At 42.8% G+C, this 22,484-nt stretch overlaps 1 protein-coding gene across 1 annotated transcript; it reads right to left on the bottom strand.

Annotated features, from left to right (window-relative positions):
- Positions 1-1,755: 1,755 nt before the first annotated feature.
- Positions 1,756-16,320, bottom strand: wars2 (tryptophanyl tRNA synthetase 2, mitochondrial). Its single transcript, XM_077617137.1, has 6 exons — positions 16,158-16,320; positions 6,939-7,199; positions 5,279-5,359; positions 4,137-4,219; positions 3,860-3,981; positions 1,756-2,397 (listed from the first exon to the last, which is right to left on the bottom strand). Exons 1-6 carry the CDS (start codon positions 16,266-16,268, stop codon positions 1,949-1,951), a joined length of 1,107 nt encoding a protein of 368 aa, XP_077473263.1. The 5' UTR covers positions 16,269-16,320; the 3' UTR covers positions 1,756-1,948.
- Between the last annotated feature and the right edge of the window lie 6,164 nt (positions 16,321-22,484).

Below are 22,484 nucleotides of genomic sequence, written 5' to 3'. Positions count from 1 at the left end.
AAAGTAACATTTTGAGGAATGCAAATTTATCTACGCACACTTTTAGTTTTATAATCAAATTCGTCATGCAGTTCACATCTAATAATTAAAACCAGCGTAATCACGAGCCTTTGTGTTAGATTTACAACATAATAATGCTTAGAAAGAAGGAAAACCTAGGAATGAATGCACGTTGTATTCATAAATAACCAAAATTGAAATAACACAATCGAGGGTGTACTTAATATTCTGTAAAATTCGGAATTATTCACATGAATTTAGTGAGCACGTGCAAAAAAAAAATTGCTCTGTGAAAAACAAATATTCACCTACACTTTTTTTCCTAATAAAAATGAGAATTATCTTTAGGCATAAATATATCACATAATTTATACTTTTTAAATCTGTACATTTTAAAAAGAAAAAAATCAAAATTCGTTATTCGAATGTTTTGCTGCGATTTTTTCCTTATCTTTAACCTTTTGTATTTCTTTTTAGTTGCCTTCGCTGCTTTTCAAGACGGATTTGAGGTGGATATTCTGCGCATGCGTGGAAGCTTTGCTTTGAGTATTCAATTAGTGGTTGACCCCGAGTGACCCCTGCAACAACTCAAGCGTGGAAAAAAACATTAATATGGGAGTAGTAAAACACGCACGAGCGTGAGTCAGGCTAAGACACGTTGGGCACGCGCGCACGCGCTCACACACATACACACACACACACACACACACACACACACACATTCTATTCTATACAAAATTCAATATGATGAAGTAGCTACACTTTACACATGACGATTTTTAAATTGAATGTTGAAAAATACAGTTTTCTGGTTATTACTTTTGTTGAGGTATGTACGTGCACATAGACTTAATGATATTTATAAGAATATAAGAGCACATTCGCATATATTTTACTTAGTAAACCAAATAAAATACAATATGTAAAAAAGAGGAGTTTAAACGTGTCATTTTTGTATATAACGTCCAATTATACATATATTTTTAAGTCTCTTAAAACAAGTGTAGTGTACAAAATGTGTGTGTGTAGGGGGGAATGTTTTTAACTTTTTCATGCACAGACAATTTTGTTGTTTTTATAACTGTGTAGGCATTAGATAGAAATACTAATCTCAATGTTAGCTGTTTATAGTACAAACTCTTGTAGTAATAATGGACAATGAAATAACTCTTAACAAAGTATCTAATCCATTTGCAAAATGTATTATTAAATATTTATGTATACATGCACAATTGGTTTTATGTAGTTACATAAAAACTCAAATTGTGAGGCGTTTTACATAACGAAAACAACTCCTGAGTTTATCTATCTGCTTTTGTTAACTATTGGTATTTATTTCTTCTAATTATATCATGTATGAATTCATTATAAATAGACACCCAAAATGCTTTCCGATGTCAAAATGAATGTGATTTTAAGATGGAGTAGATCAATTTCAATTTTGATATTTTAATATAGGAGCTACTTTTTTGCAATTATCTAAGTTGATAGATAACAGAATCTGATTTGTAACACAAAAAAACATTCTAAAAATGACATTAAAATGAACGAGTTTAATATTTAGATATCATGTCTTTTAAGCCCCCCCGCGAACCTAGTGAGGATAATCAGTACGGAAAATGAATGAAATAAATCTCTTTTAAGGATTATGCAGTCCAAGCATAAGTACCACTAAAACATAATGCGATAACATCTAAAAATGGATCTGTTTTTTGTCTTTCTTGTCAGGAGAATTTGGGGAAATTTCGTTTTAAGTATAAAAAAAAGCTAAAAATATGACAATATGAATTCATGTCATCGTGATCCTTTCTTGAGTCTTTATGATAAAAAAATGAACTAAAAAGGTAGTCCATTCCAATATATGAACTTACGCTGATCCAGTCTAAATAAATAGAAGGCAAAAAAAGCTGGAAGTCAACCTGTGATTTCATCCAATGAAATGGGCCCGTCAACAGAATCCGACCAATCTCCTGACATCCCTCAGCACGGGCGCGGCCAGCTCTCTGGCTTTTTGCCGCCCCTCCTCCAGCACGGCCTCCAAGTGCGAGCGTTCGGCCCGGAGCCGCTCCAGCCGCTGGCGAATGGGCGCCAGCCTTTGGATCACCGCCTCGGCGACCACTCCCTTGTACGCCGCCGTGTCCAAATCTCGCGCCCGCGTCAGGGCCTCGTCCACGGCCACGCCGGCGGCGGCGGCGTGGATGCCGACCAGGTTGGACACCCCGGGCCTGGTCTCCGGGTGGTACGTCACCTCCGAGGTGAAGTCGGTGACGGCGCGGCGGATTTTCAGGGCGATGTCGTCGGGGGAGTCCGTGATGAAAATGGTCGCCGCGGCCTGGGGGTCCGATTTGGACATTTTGGACGAAGGGTCGCGGAGGGATTTGACCTTTCGGGTGGAGCCTGCGGAGGCAACGGGATGCAAAACGAGACGACAAAGGTCACTGTAGGTCGTAGCTGAAATCCTGACACATTGATAATGAGACGATAAATGTGAGAAAAAAGCAGGTCATTCATCCATTTGAGTCTTTTTGAAAGATTTTTGGTCAGTATCATAATTTGACATTAAGAGATGAATCTGATTGAAAAGTTGGAAACTGGTAGGTAAGATGCAAATGAAATAAAGTACATGTTTAACCTCCTAAGAAGACCTGATGAGTGTAAAAACAAAGAATGATCTTTTTTACATAATGTAGTTTCCGAGAAAAATCATGTCCAAGTCATAGGAGGTTATAGCCAAAACGGATGTAAAACTTGAAAAATCATTCAATTAAAAAAGGGGGATGAATCCCACGGATGGATTTTTTTTTAACTAATAAAATAATAATAATAAAAGGAAGCATAATAGTGACTACAAACTATCGTGACCGGACCTTTCGTCGAAAGACGTTTGGTCCCCCGACGTTTGGTCGAACGGACGTTTGGTAGAACGGACGTTTGGTAGAACGGACGTTTGGTAGAACGGACGTTTGGTAGAACGGACGTTTGGTAGAACGGACGTTTGGTAGAACGGACGTTTGGTAGAACGGGTTCGCATGCAATTGATAGATTTTAACATTGGGTGAATAGGGATTTAATGACTATTATTTAACATTGAGTGAATAGAGTTAGGGTTAAACAAATGAAAGTCTCGTGACTCAAACCTCGGGACTCGCGAACCCGGCGACCAAACGTCCGTTCGACCAAACGTCCGGGGACCAAACGTCCGGGGACCAAACGTCCGGGGACCAAATGTCCAGGGACCAGACGTCTTTCGACGAAATGTCCGAGTACCACAAACTATACATTAAAACTGATTTTGGCGTGCTCATCTAAAAAATCTTTAGGAAAGGGATATTAAAATGCCTATCACAAGTACAAATTTACTTCTCCAAATGTAAAAAAAAAAAAAGGACCCAAATTTGGGGGTTCCTTAGCTTAAATGAGAAGGTGCATCGCTAAGAATCATGGGTAGAAACAACCGCCATGGTAACCCATTGCGGATTAACAAACTGAAATGAATGAAAGCTTAAAAATAAAAAAATAAAAAAGACGTCTTGCTGGCGCCCGTAGATGAGACGCCAAACCCCGCCAATCAATCAAAAGTCCCGCCCTTCTCAACAATCAATTATCACCCCATTGGTGGGAAAGAGGCTTCTTTTATCGACGCTGCTGACGCCATTTTGTGCTTTTACGATGCTTGGGAATAAAAAAAAAACGCCTTGAGACTGCTAACGTATTTGTGTGTGTGCTGGCCATGTGTGTGTTTAATTGCCAGTACTTCAAATAAAAATAGTCCCCATCCTTTTAGTTCCTGTCACAATCTAAATAGAGGCTTTATTGATCCAAGCGCAGATGGCGCTGGCGTTGGCAAACGGATTCTTACTGAGCAAAGCTTGGGGTTGCGGGAAGAAGCCGTCCGCGTAGCGCCGGTTGAAGATTCGAGCCAGGTCCTGAGCCAGCTCCAGATGCTGGACCTGGTCCTCGCCGACGGGCACGTGGGTGGACCTGGGCGAGGGGAGACGTGAACGTGCGTACTAAGACCGAAACTGGCGACAATAAAGCGCGGAAATTGATGTCCTTAGCACATTGACGGCATCCAACGTCGCCGTCATCGGCGTTGAAACGTGATCGTTCCGTGTACCAGATGTTGAAATTCTCACTTGTAGAGAAGAATATCCGCAGCCTGGAGGACAGGATATGTGTACAGACCCACGCTGCCTTCATTTTTCTGCTTGCTCTTCATCTGGAGATACCCAAGAAAAAAAAAAAGACGGATGAGAGACTTTGTACACTTGGTGATTAAAGACCGGAACATTTTCCGACTCTCGTCTTTTTTCGGGCAAACAGAAGTTGTGCTTTTTTCTTCCTTTTTTTTTTGGCTGCGGCGCCTCCTCGGGGTCCGATCGACGCCACACGTGGCCGGGAAATGACGGCTATTAAGCGGACGGATCTGGCAGGTGGAGAAAGCAATAAAACAGACAACGACGACGGCGAAGCGGGACGGAAATCGGATACGCCACGGGAGAAGGAACACATGAAAATACGAGCAAAAAGTCAACGTTAATAGTCGACCTGAACAAATAACCGTATTTTCTCGCATATTGGTCGCCCCCGCGTATAAGCCGCACCCTTAAAATCGTTGAATTTGACAATTTCTCTCGTGTAAGCCTCCCCCTGATTCCCAATTTTCACCTCCATATTCATGGTTTTAATAGGGAGTACAAATGTGTTACTTAAGAAAAATCATCGCACGTGGTATTTCTGAGATACTGTATAAATCGATTGCTGGATTGCACATTCCGAAAGGGTGTTGCCTGCACGTAGACAAATTCTAAAAGGAAGTCATGTGAGCAGTACAACCAGGAAGTGTGTCCGTAGCGGTCTAGTTTGTCATCCCTAGGTAAGATGGCGGCGCCCTGGGAGAGCAATGGCAGGCACATGTAAGTTTTATGCAAGATACGGTTTATTCTTTTTCTTGAATTTCATTCATAGACGTCCAAATAAATTTTGTTGAGCGTTTTATCTGTTTATCTTTTCTCCACTTTGAAATAAATGACCGTATCGGCCACAAAGTCTTGCGTTATGACGTTTCGTCTTTGCAGTTTCGTGCATGCCGAGTCTAATTTGTGCGCATATAAGCCGTACCCTTGATTCAGTCATCGTTTTTATGAGTTACAAATACGGCTTATATGCGAGAAGAGTTGCAAATACGGCGTATACGCGAGAAGCATTACAAATACGGCTTATACGCGAGAAAATACGGTAAGTGGGCTTTAAATACAATGAAACTAAGAGGAATTACCTTCCACTGCGGCAGGTGTCGCAGCCGCGGCATGCTGGTCAGGCATCCCAAAATCCACGAAAGTTCGGCATGTTCGGGCACCTGCCCAAAAAAAAAAAAAATCCAGTTTTACAAGACTCCGCCTTGAATGTCAGGCGCCATTACGATCTTTCGATGGGAGTGTCCAGGTGACCCCTTAGCGCCACACGGTGGCGGCTGAGGATAGGCGCGAGCCATTTTCAAACCTGATGACAAATGGGGACATTTTACAAAGTCAATGGGTTTCAATGGCAGATGTGAGTGCGTGCTCGGGGAAAAATGTCCGCCCACTCGGGAGGGACAATCGGCGTTTACGGCTCGTTGGAGTGACGTCAAAGTCAGAACGCTGGGACTTCGATCAGGGAGGGTCGTTTGGAAAAAGAAAAAGCTTGGAAACTGGACTGATGTTTACGATCAAAAATCCGATTGGAATCCGTCAGAAATCATCGGTAAGGGCAGCGTGAAAACATGGCAAAACGTGCCTATCCTCGCTGAATAAACGTTAGCGCATCCAAATACTTGGTGGTGACAAATTGCGCCCTGGTGAGCATCCAAAGCAGCTGTTAGGATTAGTCGTCGCCGTGACGCTGACATTGGCAATTTGTCCAAAACGATCTAAATGCCTTCTTTTTTTGGAAACCATTTTCCCCCCTCTTGCACCAAGACGCTTTCATGTGGCTCGAGCGGCCACTTCTCTGCGGTTTCTGTTTGTTTGCCTTTCCATCTCGGCCTGTCAAAGAGTCTGACTGCCTCTGTGTGTGCGTATATGTGTGTGTGTGAGCACGTGTGTGTGTGTGTGTGTGGAGATAAGAATCAAGCCAGTGCTTTGCGGTGAGCCAGTAAATATGGAGGCGCTTGACGGCGGTAAAATAAACTGAAAGAGAGAAAAGACACCATTGATGAATTCTGGTTTCAAGCAAAGTTTAGGGTTTCAAACAAGGCCGAAACGCCGATTCTCGTTTGGAACCTAGGTGAGACGTCTAATCTGGTTTTAGTGAGGTTGGAAATGAAGATTCCAACGTTGATTTTAAGTAAGGACTAGAGCAAGGGTGTCAGATTCGGGTTGGTTCGCGGGCCGCTTTAACGACAACTTGATTTCATGTGGGCCGGACGGACCATTTTAGATATATTTGGATTTTTTTTTTTTATAAATGGATTAAAAGAACTGGATTAAAAGCCCTGAATATTCAGTTTTTTTATATATTTTTAGATTTTACAAAATTATTTTTGAACTAAACACAGAAAAAATGGATTAAAAAATGACAATTATTGATTTAAAAGGGGGAAAATCAGGAAGTTCAATATACATCTATACTACTCTTCATTTGAATTTGATCCTAAAACAGAAAGTCGGCCCTCATGATTTACTTTCCCGGCCGGGCCACACAGAATGATGCGGCGGGCCAGATTTGGCCCCCGGGCCGCCACTTTGACACATGTGGACTTGAGTTTCAAATGAAGGTGTGAAGCTTGAGTTGGTTTGACTTGCGCCATACGGAGCCATGAAATCCATCCATTTCCAGAAAAAACTTGACTCAAAACACGCACATACAACTACCAGCCAGGACACTACAGAAGATCTTAGATCTCCTCAATAGACCGTTAAAGGAAGAGACAAAAAAAAAAAGTTAAGAGTCGGCACCTGTGATTGGCAGAAGAGGATGGCTTTTTGCGGGTCGACGCCACATGCTAGCAGGCTGGCCACCATGTCCAGCGTGTTGGATCTGAGCACGTGAGGGTCTTGGGGCTGCGTGATGGCGTGCAAGTCCACCACGCTGTACAACACTGACGGGTAGCGGTCCTGGAGGGACACCCAGTTCTCCAGGGTGCCAAGGTAGTTGCCCAGGTGGGGCACGCCCGTGGGCTGGATGCCGGAGAAAACTCGTTGGGTTTCTGTGGACTCCTGCGGAACAAATGGACGGGAGTAGGATGTCAAATAAAAAGTTATTCATACAAACCAGGTTAGCGTTTCAAAACTAGTTTTGGGTTTTAAACAATGTTCGGGTGTGTTAAGAGTTTCCAGCCTAGCTATGTCTCTGATGAAATACTTTTATAAGATAGAGTGAGGTTTTCGGACCAAAAGATGGGCTTTCGGATGCTTTAAAAAAAAAAAAAAAAAGATAAAATTGTATCATTGAATGTGTGTGTAAAAAAATCTATTGAAAACCAATCATGTTGCCCCATGTCAATTTCTGGATTGCGGGGAGAAACGCGAGCAGGGTCGGAAGGAACTGAGCGCTTATGTCATTAGCCACCAGATAATTGCAGCGAGCCTCTTTAGGGGTGTCGGGGTCGATTTGCAGTGCAAACGGAACCCCGATTCTGGCTCATATGTGTTCTCGCCTGCAGCTGACAAGCACCCCCAGCCCTCCAGGGAAGCCATTAGCCACGCCAACATGCTAATGGTGTCATTTGAGCCAATCAAGTGTCAAAGTAGAGTCAACACCGGTCGCTAAGCGACCGTCACCTGGCCAGACGCCTCACGGGAAGGCCGGCGTCTGGAGACGAGCTTGCGAGGAAGGGAGGGGGGGGGCGGAGGGGGGGCGTCGGCGAGGGAGGTAAATCAGCCCCCCGCTCGACGACAGGCCGGACAGTGAATGGTGTACGGCAATTAATTTTTACGACGGATGCCGCTACGCAAGCGCAGCAGTCGTAAAAGCCGATCCACTTTTAAATCACGGGAGTCTCGGAACGGACGGAGCGGTCGCCGCCTCCACATTCGATTTGTCCCGCAATATTTCATCCTTCCAATAAAGTTATCGGAGAATAAAAAGGCAGCGTACTAGGTAACTGGAGTCGACGTTTAAAAACAGAACCTCGGCACGTTAATGCGTGACGACTCGCTGAAAGCAGATTTACGATAGACACAAAATGGAGGCGGCGTTAATACATAGATTATAAAAAGAAGCACAAAAAAGTCTAGAGAGAGTTTTGACAAAAAAAGTTCTCTCTGGGACTGTGTGGTTTTTCTCCAGGTACTCCGGTTTCCGCCCACATTCCAAAAAAAACAGGCTGATTGGACACTCTAAATCACTTGTGTCAAAGTGACGGCCCGGGGACCAAATCTGGCCCGCCGCATCATTTTGTGTGGCCCGGGAAAGTAAATCATGAGTGCCGACTTTCTGTTTTAGGATCAAATTAAAATGGAGAATGTATATATATATAAAATGTATATTAAATTTCCTGATTTTCCCCCTTTTAAATCAATAATTGTCATTTTTTTAATCCATTTTTTTCTGTGTTTTTAGTTCAAAAATCATTTTGTAAAATCTAAAAATATATTTTAAAAAAGCTAAAATAAACATTGTTTTAGATCTATAAAAAACTGAATATTCAGGGCTTTTAATCCAGTTCTTTTAATCCATTTACAAAAAAAAAAAATCTAAATATTATATCTAAAATGGTCCGGCCCACGTGAAATCGAGTTGACGTTAACGCGGCCCGCAAACCAACCCGAGTCTGACACCCTTGCTCTAAATTGACTGTGAGCGTGAAAAGTTGTCTCCGTGTGGCCTGTGATTGGCTGGCCACAAAGTCAGCATGTCCCCTGCATCTGGCCTGGAGTCAGTTGGGATAGGCTCCAGCACCCCCTGCGACCCTAGTGAGGATAAAGCGGTTCAGAAAATGAATTTTCATTAACATGATTTTCTATTAATATGTGCTGTCCCTTATCAAATAAAGCAAATCCAAAGTCAAACGTTAGCACATTAGTGCAACTAGCCGAAATCTCAACGCGAAATGAACGTAAAATGAGTTTTGGTACGACATGGTTCCTCCAGAAGTGGCGCAAACCTCGCCCGGAGCGTCAAATATTTTTTGCCCGTCTCCACTTGCGCTCTCTCCACGGGTTTCCCACGTATCGAATTTATTAGGCATTCTTGCGCGAGGATGTCATTTTGTTGTGGATGATTAATCCAACATTTTCTCGCCATGCGGTCGCTCGTTCCGCGGCTGCGAGACGTTGGCGGACAAGAAAAGCCGACGAAAATGTTGGAAAATTTTTCACCTCAGGGGGAAAAAAAGCCACCGCTAAAATTGGCGTTCGCGTTCGATTCCTTCTTTGTCCTCGCGTGACGCGACAGCTTTTTTTTCCCCCAAAGGCTGTCAAAACTTTTTTTTTTTTTTTTAGAAGTCTGATCTGTCCAAGTTTGAGACGGCCACATTTCCTCGACACCACGTTTGCGCTTGACCTTCGACCTCGGCGGACATGACCGCACACGATCACCGCCAGACAAATGAACACCTATTCCGGGAAAAGTGTGAAAACATGGCGCTAACGTGTACGTAACCTTCCAAAGTCGTCGCCCTCTGCAAATTTTCTACCCCCGCCCCCTTTGGACTTTGACTCCACACACACACACACACACACACACACACACACACACACACACACACACACACAAAGCGTGAAATGTCTTCAACATATGGCCGCCGCCGCGAAAGAGAAAAGCTTTTGGCACCTTATCGGCGATGTAGCGCGACGGCTGCTGCTGTCGGCGTTAAAATACGAGCAGGGAAGGCGTTTCTCGTGCCTGTTACGCGTCATCCACAGTCTTCCACTTGCTGATGTTCGGCTTTTTTTCCTTCTTATTTAATTTGCTAAATAAGGGAGAAACATTTTGCCAGCTGCTTCGGGGTGCCGCAATACTTCAGAATGACTATGTATGTGAAGAATGTCTCCTTGTTTGGGTAAATTTATCAAAATATGGCTAACTTTCCCATATCAGATATTTAGAAAGAATGTTGTGATGGAGATAGCCATCTAATTTGTGGAGGGCGGACTTTTTATATCTAATTTGAAATGTTCCAAACCTAAAATGGACAGAAAATGGGCAAAAAAATTTTTTTACGCATTACATTGGACACGTTCACCCAATTTTTCACTGATTGGAGGAATTGGCATCTGGTCATGGTTCATGTTTGAAAATTTGTCAACATTGGCATGAGTTTTTTGGGATTGGCAAATCCAGTTAATTTCAGTTAATTTGGTGAAGGTGTCTTTGGGCCTTGTGTTTTCTACCCAGGATTTTGCTTCTGATTGGTGTTTAAATTCAGCCATAAATTCAATTTTCATTTTAGTTCCGACAAGAACTTGGAGCCGAACGGGGAAAACATTTACTACGTTGTTGAATCTAATAAACTGAGTGAGAGCAGTTTGTTTTCTGTTAAATTGAAATTGTCATCTAAGAATATCATTTTCTTTCCATGCATGAGCAATAGTTCCAACACAAGGCGCGCAATTGTTTTTTTTTTTAAACACACAAATATTTATTTTCATATCCAGCAATCTTCCCAATTCACAAAGAAAGCCCCATAGCTTGGATTAAACGCTACTTTATGAATACAATGAGCTCATGGTGAGTCAACCCACCAAACTATTCAAGTCATCTTGTGAAAATCTTTTCCATTTTTAATAGCGCAACATCAAGCAAACCCCCCAAAAGTCGCCTTGTCACTTTTTCCAACATGGCGCGGAAACGGACCGAAAACAACGAACTGCCCTCAGCCAATTGCGCTAAGACGGACGGCATCTCCAATATTGGAAGTGAAGACCGGCCATTGTCACGAAGCATTTCCAGCCCGTCCAGATATGTTGACGTTACAGACCACAAGCCAACAGAGCGTATCTGTTCCGCCATGTGCTCGGTCCGGGCATCCTTTCAGGTCCCCCCGCGTGCGATGGCAGCCAAGACATTTCGCACGGACCGGGCTCGCCAATTTCAACAAGTCGGCGCGACGACCGCCGCTGGCCCCCCGGCCGTGAACGACCATCAAGTCTTTGTGGGGGGACTCTAGGCGTCAGAACGTTGCCAACGCCGCATCCCGACAGGCGCGCAGATGGACGGATTCCGGCACCCCCCGCCCCCAGCTTGACTCTCCCGCCGAGTACGCCGACACACAGGGGCCAGTGTTCCCCTTCCGTCCCGGAACCTCCCCGTTAACACTAGCGTGGCGATGTTAATTCGCCTTGGCACGGCTGGCCTTCTGAGCCAAGATGGCCGTCTAGGCCCCGCCCCCGGCCCCCCGGACCCGTTAACCCACATCTACGACATGGCGTGTTTGTCCGAGGTGAGAACACGCCACATCTTGAGAACGGAATACGTAGCAAGAAAATGTCAAGCAGAAAAATGTACCCCCCAAAAAACCGTACATCTCAATTCCCTATTTTGACGCTTCTCCAAAACTTTTGCACGGATTTGCACCTGCAAAGGTCGAGTTTTCACCCGTGGAATCTTGGCCGGGGCCGTGCGGTTGGCGGAAAGCCAAACATAAGAACTCAAGAACCTTTTAGCGTCCCGCGTTTTCCGAAATTGCCGTTTTGCCAGGAGGTTTCAAAGAAAATGTTCGAAAAGTCAAGAATCTTAAAAAGCAGCAACGACACCCCCATTAACGACTATTTTTTTTTCGTTTTAAAACCCGCTCCAGCTTTTGGCGTGTTTTTCTGTTTTTACACCACGAAGGGTGGCGCGGGGAGAAAAAAAAAAGAGCATTTGATTAAATCTGCGGTGGGAACGCGGGACAGGTGAGATTGATGAGGCTCCTTCCAGCGTCACACTGTGAGGAGAGCGAGGCGGGGCGGGAACAGAAACGCCGCAGTGTGGCCCGCGCCGCCTCGCGCCGTGGGGTCCCCTGCTCTGATTAATGGCGACTGGAGGCCCTTCAAAAAAACAGCAGACGCGGAGCGCTCCAAAAATAACCCGGACGGGCCGCGGCTTCTGAAGGGCCCAGACTTGAAGACGGCCTGGAAGGAGGCCAAGGGGGAAGAGGGAAGGGGGCTCAGGAAACCCTAATCCGCCTCATTAGGAACTCGCCCCTTTTAACGACGCCGTTGACGCAAAGTGACAAAAATGGACGATAGCATCTCGCGCGAGTGACGGATGCGATTAGCCGGAGACGTTAGCGGGGACGCTCGGGCCCATAAACGGGGTGATTTAGCAACATTTGCGGACTTCTTTCAACAGCGTGTTAAGCCGATCCCAAAGGAACACAAACGTTGGAAAACTGGACTTCACTAGCGCGTGATAGATGGGTTTCTTAGTGGTGGGCAGGCAACGGGGCCATGTTGGAAATTAATGAGGAAAAAGCGGGTCGCCCTTACAATTTGAGACAAACTGGATGGAAATATGTAACAGAGCATTGAGGAAAATATGGAAAAATGGATAGAGTTGGGGTTGGGAATTTCACAATACCATTTACAATACAAGGCTCAATTAGGCTAATTATTACCATATTTTTTAGAGTATAAGTTGCACTGTCCAAAGAATGCACGAGAGAGAGGAAAAAACAATATATAAGTCGCACTGGAGAATAAGTCGCATTTTTAATTTGATCAGAAACATGCGTTGAAGTAATAATAGCAAAACGGAGAAGTCAACAGACTAAATAGACATCTGTTAACGTAGGTTTTTAGACAACTATAGCCTAAAAAAACCTGACAGGCTGTCATTGGTTGGAGAGAAAAAAACAAAACATAAGTCGCACTTGAGTATTAGTCACAACAGGCCCAGCAAAACTATGAAAAGTGTGGCTTATAGTCCAGAAAATATGGTACCAACAATTACTGTATTTTCACGACTATAAGGCGCACCGCATTAGATGTCCATTTGAGGTCGGGACAACATTTGCTGACTCACTCTCGACTCCAATACAAAAATTGGCGTCTTTCTTAACCCTTGGTTCATTCTGTAGAAATAGCATTTAGTATTTGAGTAAGACTTTTAAACACTCCCGATAGTACATTATATCGTCACAGTCTATAAAATGGAAGCCGAGTTTCCCCGACGAGAACGGCCTCTAAAATCGGCCGTTAACCGCACGCCAGCGAAGCCAGCAGGACGCGTTCTTATGCTATCATCACAGCTTTTTCACTCCTGTCACGATGCGGTTGCCTTCAGGGAGGTCACATGATGAAGTCAAAGCCAGGAGGTGGGCTCGGTGGTCTTCGAGACAATTTCAAGTCACAACAACACGCGCAGTGTGGAAAAAAAAAAGGAACCGGGGTTTGGTGGTGAGCTCAAGGCAAACATCTCGGCAGGTCGCTTCCATCAATAACATCAACGTCATAAATCTGACTTAGAGTCCCCTTTTTATTTGGGTTAGTCAAAACTTCAATAAAAATAAAGCGTATACGAAAAAAGGAATGTTTAATTTCCTCCAACTTGGGACTTTTAACGCTGGATGGAAGCGGCGACTTGGCAGTCGTCGTCTTCCACGTCAAGCCGTCTCGCCGTGATTTGTGTTATGTAAATATGTTGGCGTAACGACGGCTTGGGGGAATTAGCGCTCCAAAACAAATCGGCCAGTTAATGAACGGCCAAGCCTCCGTCACCCCGGGGGGGCTTCTAAAAATGGTTTCCAGCTAAACCCGAGTAAGTGAATTTGGGGGCCGCGGGGAGAACGGCGAGGCCAATTGCAAGTCACTTCCTGTTTCCCGCAAATTGGCTGGACACGACTGATTTGCAGCGGCTGACGGCGCAACTTATCGACGAGTGCGAAATGAAATATCTTAACGCTGGAAAAATGGCTGAAATATGTGCTTGTCAAGTGGCGTTTTTGTGGCAGCACTCAGCACCTTTCCAGTCTGCTCAGGTGTTATTTTGACAGGTGGACTGAAAAACTAGAAGTGCCATAATAAAGACTTTTGCCCCACAGGTCGTATAATTCAGACTTCCAAAAATAAGCGCTGCCTAAACACATTCATTTCCTTGGCTGCCATTGACATTCAATCTTAGGGTTAGAAAACACACTTTTTTTCCTATTATTCTTTTTTGTGGATTTTTTTTTTACAAAACGAGGTTTTCTCATTAAAAATATGAGGGTAAAAATTATGTTTTCCTTTCATTTGGCACAATCATGATGATTTGAATTGAATGCTTTGATTGCAAGTATAATGAAAATTAAAGCTTTCACCACCAAGTGCACAAATAACAACAACAAACAAATAAGTAGTCAACATGAAAAGTAGTAACAACATAAATAAGGACGTGCACAAATAACAACAAGCAAAGACAAATAAATAAGTAGTCAACATAAAAAAGTAGTCACAACATAAGTAATGAAGTGCACAAATAACAACAAACAAACAGACAAATAAATAAATAGAAAACATAAAAAAGTAGTCATCACATAGATAAGTAGGGAAGTGCACAAAAAACAACAACAAACAAACAGACAAATAAATAAATAGTCAACATAAAAAAGTAGTCACAATATAGATAAGTAGGGAAGTGCACAAATAACAACAACAAACAGACAAATAAATAAGTAGTCAACATAAAAAGTAGTAACAACATAAGTAATGAAGTGCACAAATAACCACAAACAAACAGACAAATAAATAAATAGAAAACATAAAAAAGTAGTCACAACATAGATAAGTAGGGAAGTGCACAAATAACAACAACAAACAAACAGACAAATAAATAAGTGGTCAACATAAAAAGTAGTCAAAACATAAATAAGTAATGAAGTGCACAAATAACAACAAACAGACAAATAAATACGTCGTCAACATAAAAAAGTCGTCACAACATAGATAAGTAGGGAAGTGCACAAATAACAACAACAAACAAACATAAATAATCAATAAATGACATTGTTGCTTAGGCTGTGCGCACTTGGTGTGTATTGTTTTCTTCAAATACACCCTTAACTAGTTAGCTAGCTGCATAGGCTATGTTTGTACCAGTTAAATTCTGGTAAATGCCAGTTTGTTACAGAATTAATTTCCAAATGTTGTTAGGACATGGCAGGCAGGTGCTACATTAACATGGAAAGTTCTCCAGAAGCTTCGTCAAAGTTTCATCAAAAACTGTCGGGATTATATAAGGCGTTTTTCGGAGGACTTTATGGCCACTTTATGATATTTCCATCGGATGGTCAATCCGTTTACAGAAGAACAGTTCAACGCGAGAGAAACATTTGGATCTTCGGTCAAACGTGATCTGCAGCAGATTAAGTGTTGCTTTTCATTTCTTTTAATTCTCTCCAAATGTGCAAAGCGCCTCACACAAAAAGGGGCTGAGGTGTGTTTGAACTTTGTCAATCCTGGCCACCTTCCATTTCACTTTCACATTGTGAGGGAGAAAAAAGCACTTTTGAAAAAAAAAAAAAAATCTGATTGCAAGATGAAGTGTTACCATTCTAACACGTGTTTTACACTCGCCCATGTGTGAGCAACATTTTAATATGAGCACTGGTTAACTTCTCTTAACACTTGTGCGACAGTTAATGTGTTTGCAAGGTGCCAATAAGAGTGAATATGTGTTTTTAAGGTGGGAAATGAAGGTAAGGTTGCAGGTGTGTCTGTCTAAAGTTTGAAATATGCATACCACTTCAATAATGCAATTACGAGAAACAAAATAATCCAGAGGGATGAGGAAAATAATGTACCGTATTTTCTTGGATATAAGCCGTATTTTTTTTGTATGTACGTATATATAAACAAATATTTACATTGAGTTTTTGGGGGGGTTCTTTGAAACCATTGCTGCACTATACTGCATGGTGTACATTTGGGTATCAGATCTTGAATCGTTATCGGCAGATTCTCCAAACCAAGTGACAGCCCTAGTCTAAACACTGCATATTTGTAAACTATATTGTGCAATCGGGCAATCATATATGGAATGACATGGTGGAAAACAAGTTTAAAAGGAATGAAATATGTGATACAATCAATGATTCTTACAACCGACATGATTACATGAGCATTATGAGCGATTAGTGTATACTTTAGCAGAGGTGAATGAGTGGGGGCAAACGGGAGTGTGGTGAGGAGGGGCGCAAAGTCAGTAAAAACAAAGGGAAAAACACACATATCAACACCCGATTTATAAAATAATTAAATGTCCTTCTTTACCTGCTTTTCCGACGTGCCGCCATCGCAGAAAAAACTTTGTTGAACTCGGTGAAACCTCTTGGAGAGCCTCAGGAGATGTCGTGTTAGCTTAGCACGCGCAGGCAGCGCCATGTTGGAAAGAGGGAGGTGACGTCACAACGGCAGCCTCATCGGGACAAATGGCTTACATGCAACAATATTAATTACAATAGATTTCAACGGACATTTTCATTATACTATGGTCTTGTGAAAATAATAAAAGCTTGACACTGCACAATATTATAGTCATCTGACAACTTTAAGTTGAAATAAAAGTAGAGTCATGAGGTTAAATGAAGGTAAACAGTGGACAGTTGGTCTTAAAGCGGTACTCAAAGTGTGGGTGGAGGTGTTTCCAGCAGGCCAGGCTAATTGTAGTGTCTGGGCCCAAACCGCTTCCCCTTTCACTTTCCCATGACCACTGAGCTATTTTCCATGCGCGGCCGTCATATATTATTATCACACATATCGACTATATTAGCAATTTAGTCGGCGGGCGGGGGTCGGGTTACGCCACGGCGTGTTTGCGGGGAACGCTCGTCACTACCTGAGCGCTTTCATGTCGGCAACATCTGCTGCATCTGGTTGCATTTGCCGTACAAAATGGGAGAGCGTCATTCCATATTCATTATTGTTTCCCGAGGCCACGGAGCCGGTGTTCTCACACGCTGCTCTGTGTGTGTGTGTGTGTGTGTGTAAGTGTGTGTGTGTGTGTGTGTGTGTGTACATTCAGCTCCTGTTTCCTGGCCACCCACCACACACACACACACACACACACTTGTGGATCCAGTAAGAAATTCCTTAACTTGACTCAAGGCAAAGTTCTTTGCAGTCAGGGGGAAAAATGCTGAATAATAATGAAACAGATGAGGTAGCTCTGGTTACTAGTAATGCAGTAATCACATGTTCATAATGGGAATCTAATGGCATGACAAGAAACCTAATATCTGAAACTGTTTGTTATTATGACTCATATAAAGTTAAAAACAATAGCCTGCCAGTATTGTATGATTATGTAAAATAAGCATCTGAAAATGTATTGGTGAAAAACCAATATATTGCTCATTGCTAATTATGTATTAGTAGCTAGGCATCTGAAAATGTATTGGTGAAAAACCAATACATTGCTCATTGCTAATTATGCATTAGTAGCTAAACCAACAGTAAGCATTTTAAAGGTTGGCTGCCCTCCCTCCCCGTCAAAATGGATTGGACACCTATCTCTGTAATAGCAGCTAATGACATCAAAATAAATATTTGAAGTTGAGAAAAAAAATATCAACAAGCGCATGCCTACCATAGTGATAAAGTGAGAAGGTTTGGTGTCCAAGCGCCTAACATGTCCATCAGTCCTCAAAAAGCAAAAGTTTGACCCAAAGAGAGCGAGGGGCCGAGCGAGCGACGAGTGAACGCGTCAAATATCTTTCAGCAAAACAACACGCTCATTTGTCTTCCTGCTTCAGGACATTCAGGGCCGCTGGTAAAGCAGCCTTAAATGCAAATGTTTGGCCAACGGGAAATAATGCCATGTGAAAGCTAGTGCAAAAGTCACTGAACTGCTCGTCAATGTTACCAAGGGTAAAAAAAAATGTCACATTGCTTGAAATTCAGCTATCAAATATGATACGTTTGACCGTCTGGGTTGAAGGTGCTTTTCGGAATTAGCATTCCAAATTGAGCCATCGGTGTTGGTCTTTAGCGGCGTGTTTATTATGGCGGTTGTAGTTTTTCAGTGGCGTGGTCCACCTGTCATAATACCAGCGGCCTTTCTTCTGAAGGGGGGGAGGAAAGGTGCTGAGTGAGGCCTCAAACGTGTCAATGTGTGTGTGCGTGTGTGCGTGTCCATGCTGAAAGATAGGAACGGCTCGGGCCCACAGCGAAGGCCGTCAATGAGCGCGCGCCGTGGACGGATGCCACCCAAGTGGATGATGGACGGACAGGCGGACGCATGGACAGAAAGACGACAAACAGCGACTCTCGTGGTCCGCCGTGACGCCGCTTTCAAATTTTTGCTGGTCAATTCATGGACACAAAATGAATGCGCGCGTTTCCCCAAGCGAGGTACGTTTCAGCACCTTATCTCACGGCCTGGCGGGTTGTCGACAGCGGTTCAAGTGTGGGTGTGCATGTGTGTGTGTGTGTGAAGTGAAGGTAGAATTACACAAGTTCAACCAAGATCATGTCGGACTATTAAGTACTCAAAATCGAAGTGTTTTAGGCAGATGTTGTTTGACAATGGAGCTACTGACAACAATAGTGGGCTAATTTCGTGTATGTCATTTTTAAAGAAGGGTATCCCAAGTATGAAGGGAAAGAATGAGCTATTTTGAGACTGAGGAGGTCGTTCCTTATTGGATGCGCCAATTGAGGAGATTCATCCGTGCAAGAGTGGGCCAACATATCAAGTTTGGTCATTTTCCGCTATTTAGCCAGGTCGGACTCGTGTCTGAAAGCAATTACGCAGTTGGGTTGACTTGGATGTTACCCGAAAATTTACCAGTCAGAATTTTCCTGGAAAGCTTGCAGTAAGCATCACGTGACTATGTCATTTTTCTTCACTTGCTACAACAACATTTGACAAGCAGTCAACACATGACTTTTTAACAAACTTGGTCCTAAATTTCTAACAACTCGGATAAAAGTTAATTTGACACAAAAGGAATATATGACATGGTCCAAATTCACTATAATAATAAAATGTAAAAAAAAAAAATCAAAATCTGCAATACAATAATAATTCCTGTCCAAATAGGTATGGCAGTATATAGTAGTAGCTAAATAATTAAACAAGTTATAACCCCACAAATTGGATTCCTCTCCTAAAACAAAAAAATAATTTCTTCACAAAATCGCAATAATGGAGTCAGACCACTTTAGCTTGTGTTTAAGATGAAATGGAAAGTAAAAATAGGCAGACATTCATAGATATAAGGTAAACATTAAGACGAGTTACCTAATCTAATCTAATCTAATTCGAAAGGTGGAACTAAAGAAAGTGAGAAGTTGAATTTTGGAAGGTACTTTTTCAAACCGATATAAAGATGACAAATGATGATAAGGTAAGAGATACGGTCAAAGATAAAAAGGGATAATAAAAGACGAGAGGAGTTTTCAAGGTGTAAACAAAAGTGGGGATGTGTCTATAAAGTGGAATTATACAAGGTAGAGGAGCAATAAAGGAACTAAATGGTTGTCATTGGCAGAACTAATGTAGGTATGTGTAGTTCAAAGTGGCGTTTGTATTTGCGCCATGTCAAGTTAAAACTCACCTCCAAGTATGACTGCTTCATTGTCATCTGTCATGTGCTTTTCCAAACTTATGTCCAACGTGTGTGAATAACGGATGTACGCTAAAAACAAATAACCTGTGAGTGTGTGTGCATGCCTGTGTGCGTGTGTGCGTGTGTATGTGTGTGTAAGGAGCATGTAATCAGAAGCAGACTGGCAATCCATCAGCGAGCGCTGGGTCCGAACATGACACACACGAGAGACATGAGAGGATGGAGACTTTCTCCTCTGCTCGTTAGTCAAGCTGACAGACTCCCGCGGCCCCTTGGAAGCGTCTCCCACCGTCCCTCACACGCAAACTTGCAATTTGGAATAAAAATGTTCATGCTCAAAATGCACTGGTTTTGGAGGAAAAATGGCTTTCTCCAACCAAGGAGAACAATAATCACCTTTTGTTGTCAATTGAAGCTTTTGGTGAGCTAACCGCATTAATAACAACAACAAAAAATGACAATACAGTATACAGGATTGGACGTCTACAAGTAATAAATTGATGTAAACAAATTTAATTTAGATTTTCATCATCAATGGCAGCAAAAAAGTGAACACAAAGATTTTTTAAAAACTTTTTCTTGATTTTTTTACCCCTTTTTTTTCCAAATAAGTTTGGACACCCCGGCCTTACAATAACTGGAGCCCGCCGAGGAGGGCCGGCGTGGCGAATGACGCCATCCGGCAAGAATAGAGCCCTCGTCAACGCGTCCAGATGTTTTGCGGGGACACTCGAGAGCTGCTCTCCGAGCCCAGAAAGACGAGGAGAAACAATTAGGGCTCGCCAGTCAGGCAAACTGTCCGTGACGGGGGAAGGGGGGGTGTTTGGGGGGGCAATGACTGCGCCGCTCGCTGCCCGCCGTTCACCCGTAAACGGCGGGCGGCGGGCCACGCTCATGGAAACGATGCGCGCTGATCACGTCTTAAAGGGAGACATATGAGCGTCTCGGTGGTTCGGTTTGGCGGGCTGGCGGTCGAACGCGCATGCGTACGTAGCTAGGGTTGGGCAATTTAGAGTCTTCAACTAGCTAGCCTAGCATGCATGTTTTGGGATTTTGGAGAAAACTGGAGTACCCAGAGAAAACCCACGCAAGCCCAGGGAGAACATGCAAAGTGAGGAGCCACCTGGGTTCGAACCCTCGACCCCAGAACTGTGAGGCCGACGTGTTAACCACTCATACACCCATGTACAAATACAAAAATAAATAATGCATGACAAAAATAAAAATAAAAATGTATAGGCCCGGAGTCAGCTGGGATAGGCTCCAGCACCCCCCGCGAACCTAATGAGGATAAAGCGGTTCAGAAAATGAGATGAGAAAAATTTATATATTTTTTATGAATAATAAAAATATAAGGCATAATCAAATAAATTAGAAATACACCTTTCATACTGCTTATCCTCACAAGGGTCGCAGAAGGGTGATGGAGCCTATCCCAGCCAAACACGGGCAGCCTGAATTTGTGGGCAGCCAATGGCAGGGCACGCTGAAACAGACAAGAACATCAAGACAAAGAAATATCCAAATAAAGTTTTGGATTCAATTTTTTCAAAATAATATACTACACAAGCGCATACAATACTCGAGTAAATTCCGTAAATAGGCTCAAAATATGTCATTAAAAATTACAATAATTGATAGACATAAATTAAGATAATAGATTTTAAATTACCCAAAGAAGAAGAAGTTCATCAGGTGATGGATGGCATCTGGAAAAGATTGCCTGGCGTTGACTCTCCGCCGCCGTGTTTATTTGGACAACAGCCGCAGAATTACGGGGACACATCATACACAAGCACTCTTATTAAAAGTGCATTTCTTATATATATCCGCAGCAATAATGGATTTACAAGAAAGGGATTGCTTTCCTTTTATGCGCGCCACCGTGCTCTCTCTTTCGAGTTACAGTCCAGAAAATACGGTAAGATTCATTACGATTCATTTAGTCGTGATCCCCCAGACCATTCACAGACTTGGTCTTGAATTGGCAAATTTTGGACTCTCTCAAGTCTCGCCGAGTCGGCGTAAACGTGCCCCGCCAACCAAAACCGACTTTGACCCCCCTGAGATCAATTCTACGACTTAAAACTTTGACACACCTAGAAACCAAAAACTCTTTCAGGCAGGAATCTCCTAGAAAAAAACTGTTAATCCTGTCCGGGCCATCATCTGGGTTATATTTCTGCACTTTAAGGCTCTTGAAAGAGTTGGCAGGAAACGATGGTAAGATAGAGATGAAAAAAAAAAAAGAGAAGTGTGACATACGATTCTTTTTTAGTCCAATTTGGAGTCCGAGGCGACAGGAAGTGGGGCTGCCATGTCTCCTTAGCCCACCACCCCTCAGGCCGGGCCCCCTCTGGCCCCCCATGGCCCCCCGTGGCCCCCCGAGCTCAAGGTGCCAGCTCCAATCTCCGCTTTGCCGCCTGGCCGGGGGGCCCCCGAGAGGAGGGACATTTTTACGTCATTACGTTGCATTCACGACCCACAAAATGTGTTTTTTTTTGTGTTCTTTGTTTTTTGAACGTATTGTTTTGGTCAGATTATTCGATTTTGCCTTAATTTGTCAATTGCTTTTCATAAGACATTTTTGCAAATTTGGTGGGATGTCACGATTACATCTTTGGCATTAAATAAATGAATAAACTATTTTTTTAGTTCAGTTATTTCTCCATTTAGCAACATTTTTTAAACTATTAAACAGGTCTTTTAGTGGCACTGCCCATTTAAAAAAAATGTAAAATTTGACATTTGCTTTTTTTGGATGACATTATTTCTTTTTAGAACGGTTTATATTATGTACAAACATATTTTTGGAAATATTTTTTTTTATAATGATTTTTTAATAGTGTGAGATGAATTAAAAATTATTCTATATGACATAAATACCGAATTGTGAAGTAGTTGTTAATTCTTTTGCAATACATGATTTTAGTTCATTTCATGTAGCATAATTGCATTCCATTCCATTATATTCCTAATTATATTTGCATCAAACAATGACGTGTCAACCGGTGCTATAATCCGATTA

This window comes from Stigmatopora argus, chromosome 13 (genome assembly GCF_051989625.1).
Source record: "Stigmatopora argus isolate UIUO_Sarg chromosome 13, RoL_Sarg_1.0, whole genome shotgun sequence".
NCBI classification, from domain to species: Eukaryota; Metazoa; Chordata; class Actinopteri; order Syngnathiformes; family Syngnathidae; genus Stigmatopora; species Stigmatopora argus.
This window is presented reverse-complemented; position numbering and strand designations above follow the sequence as displayed.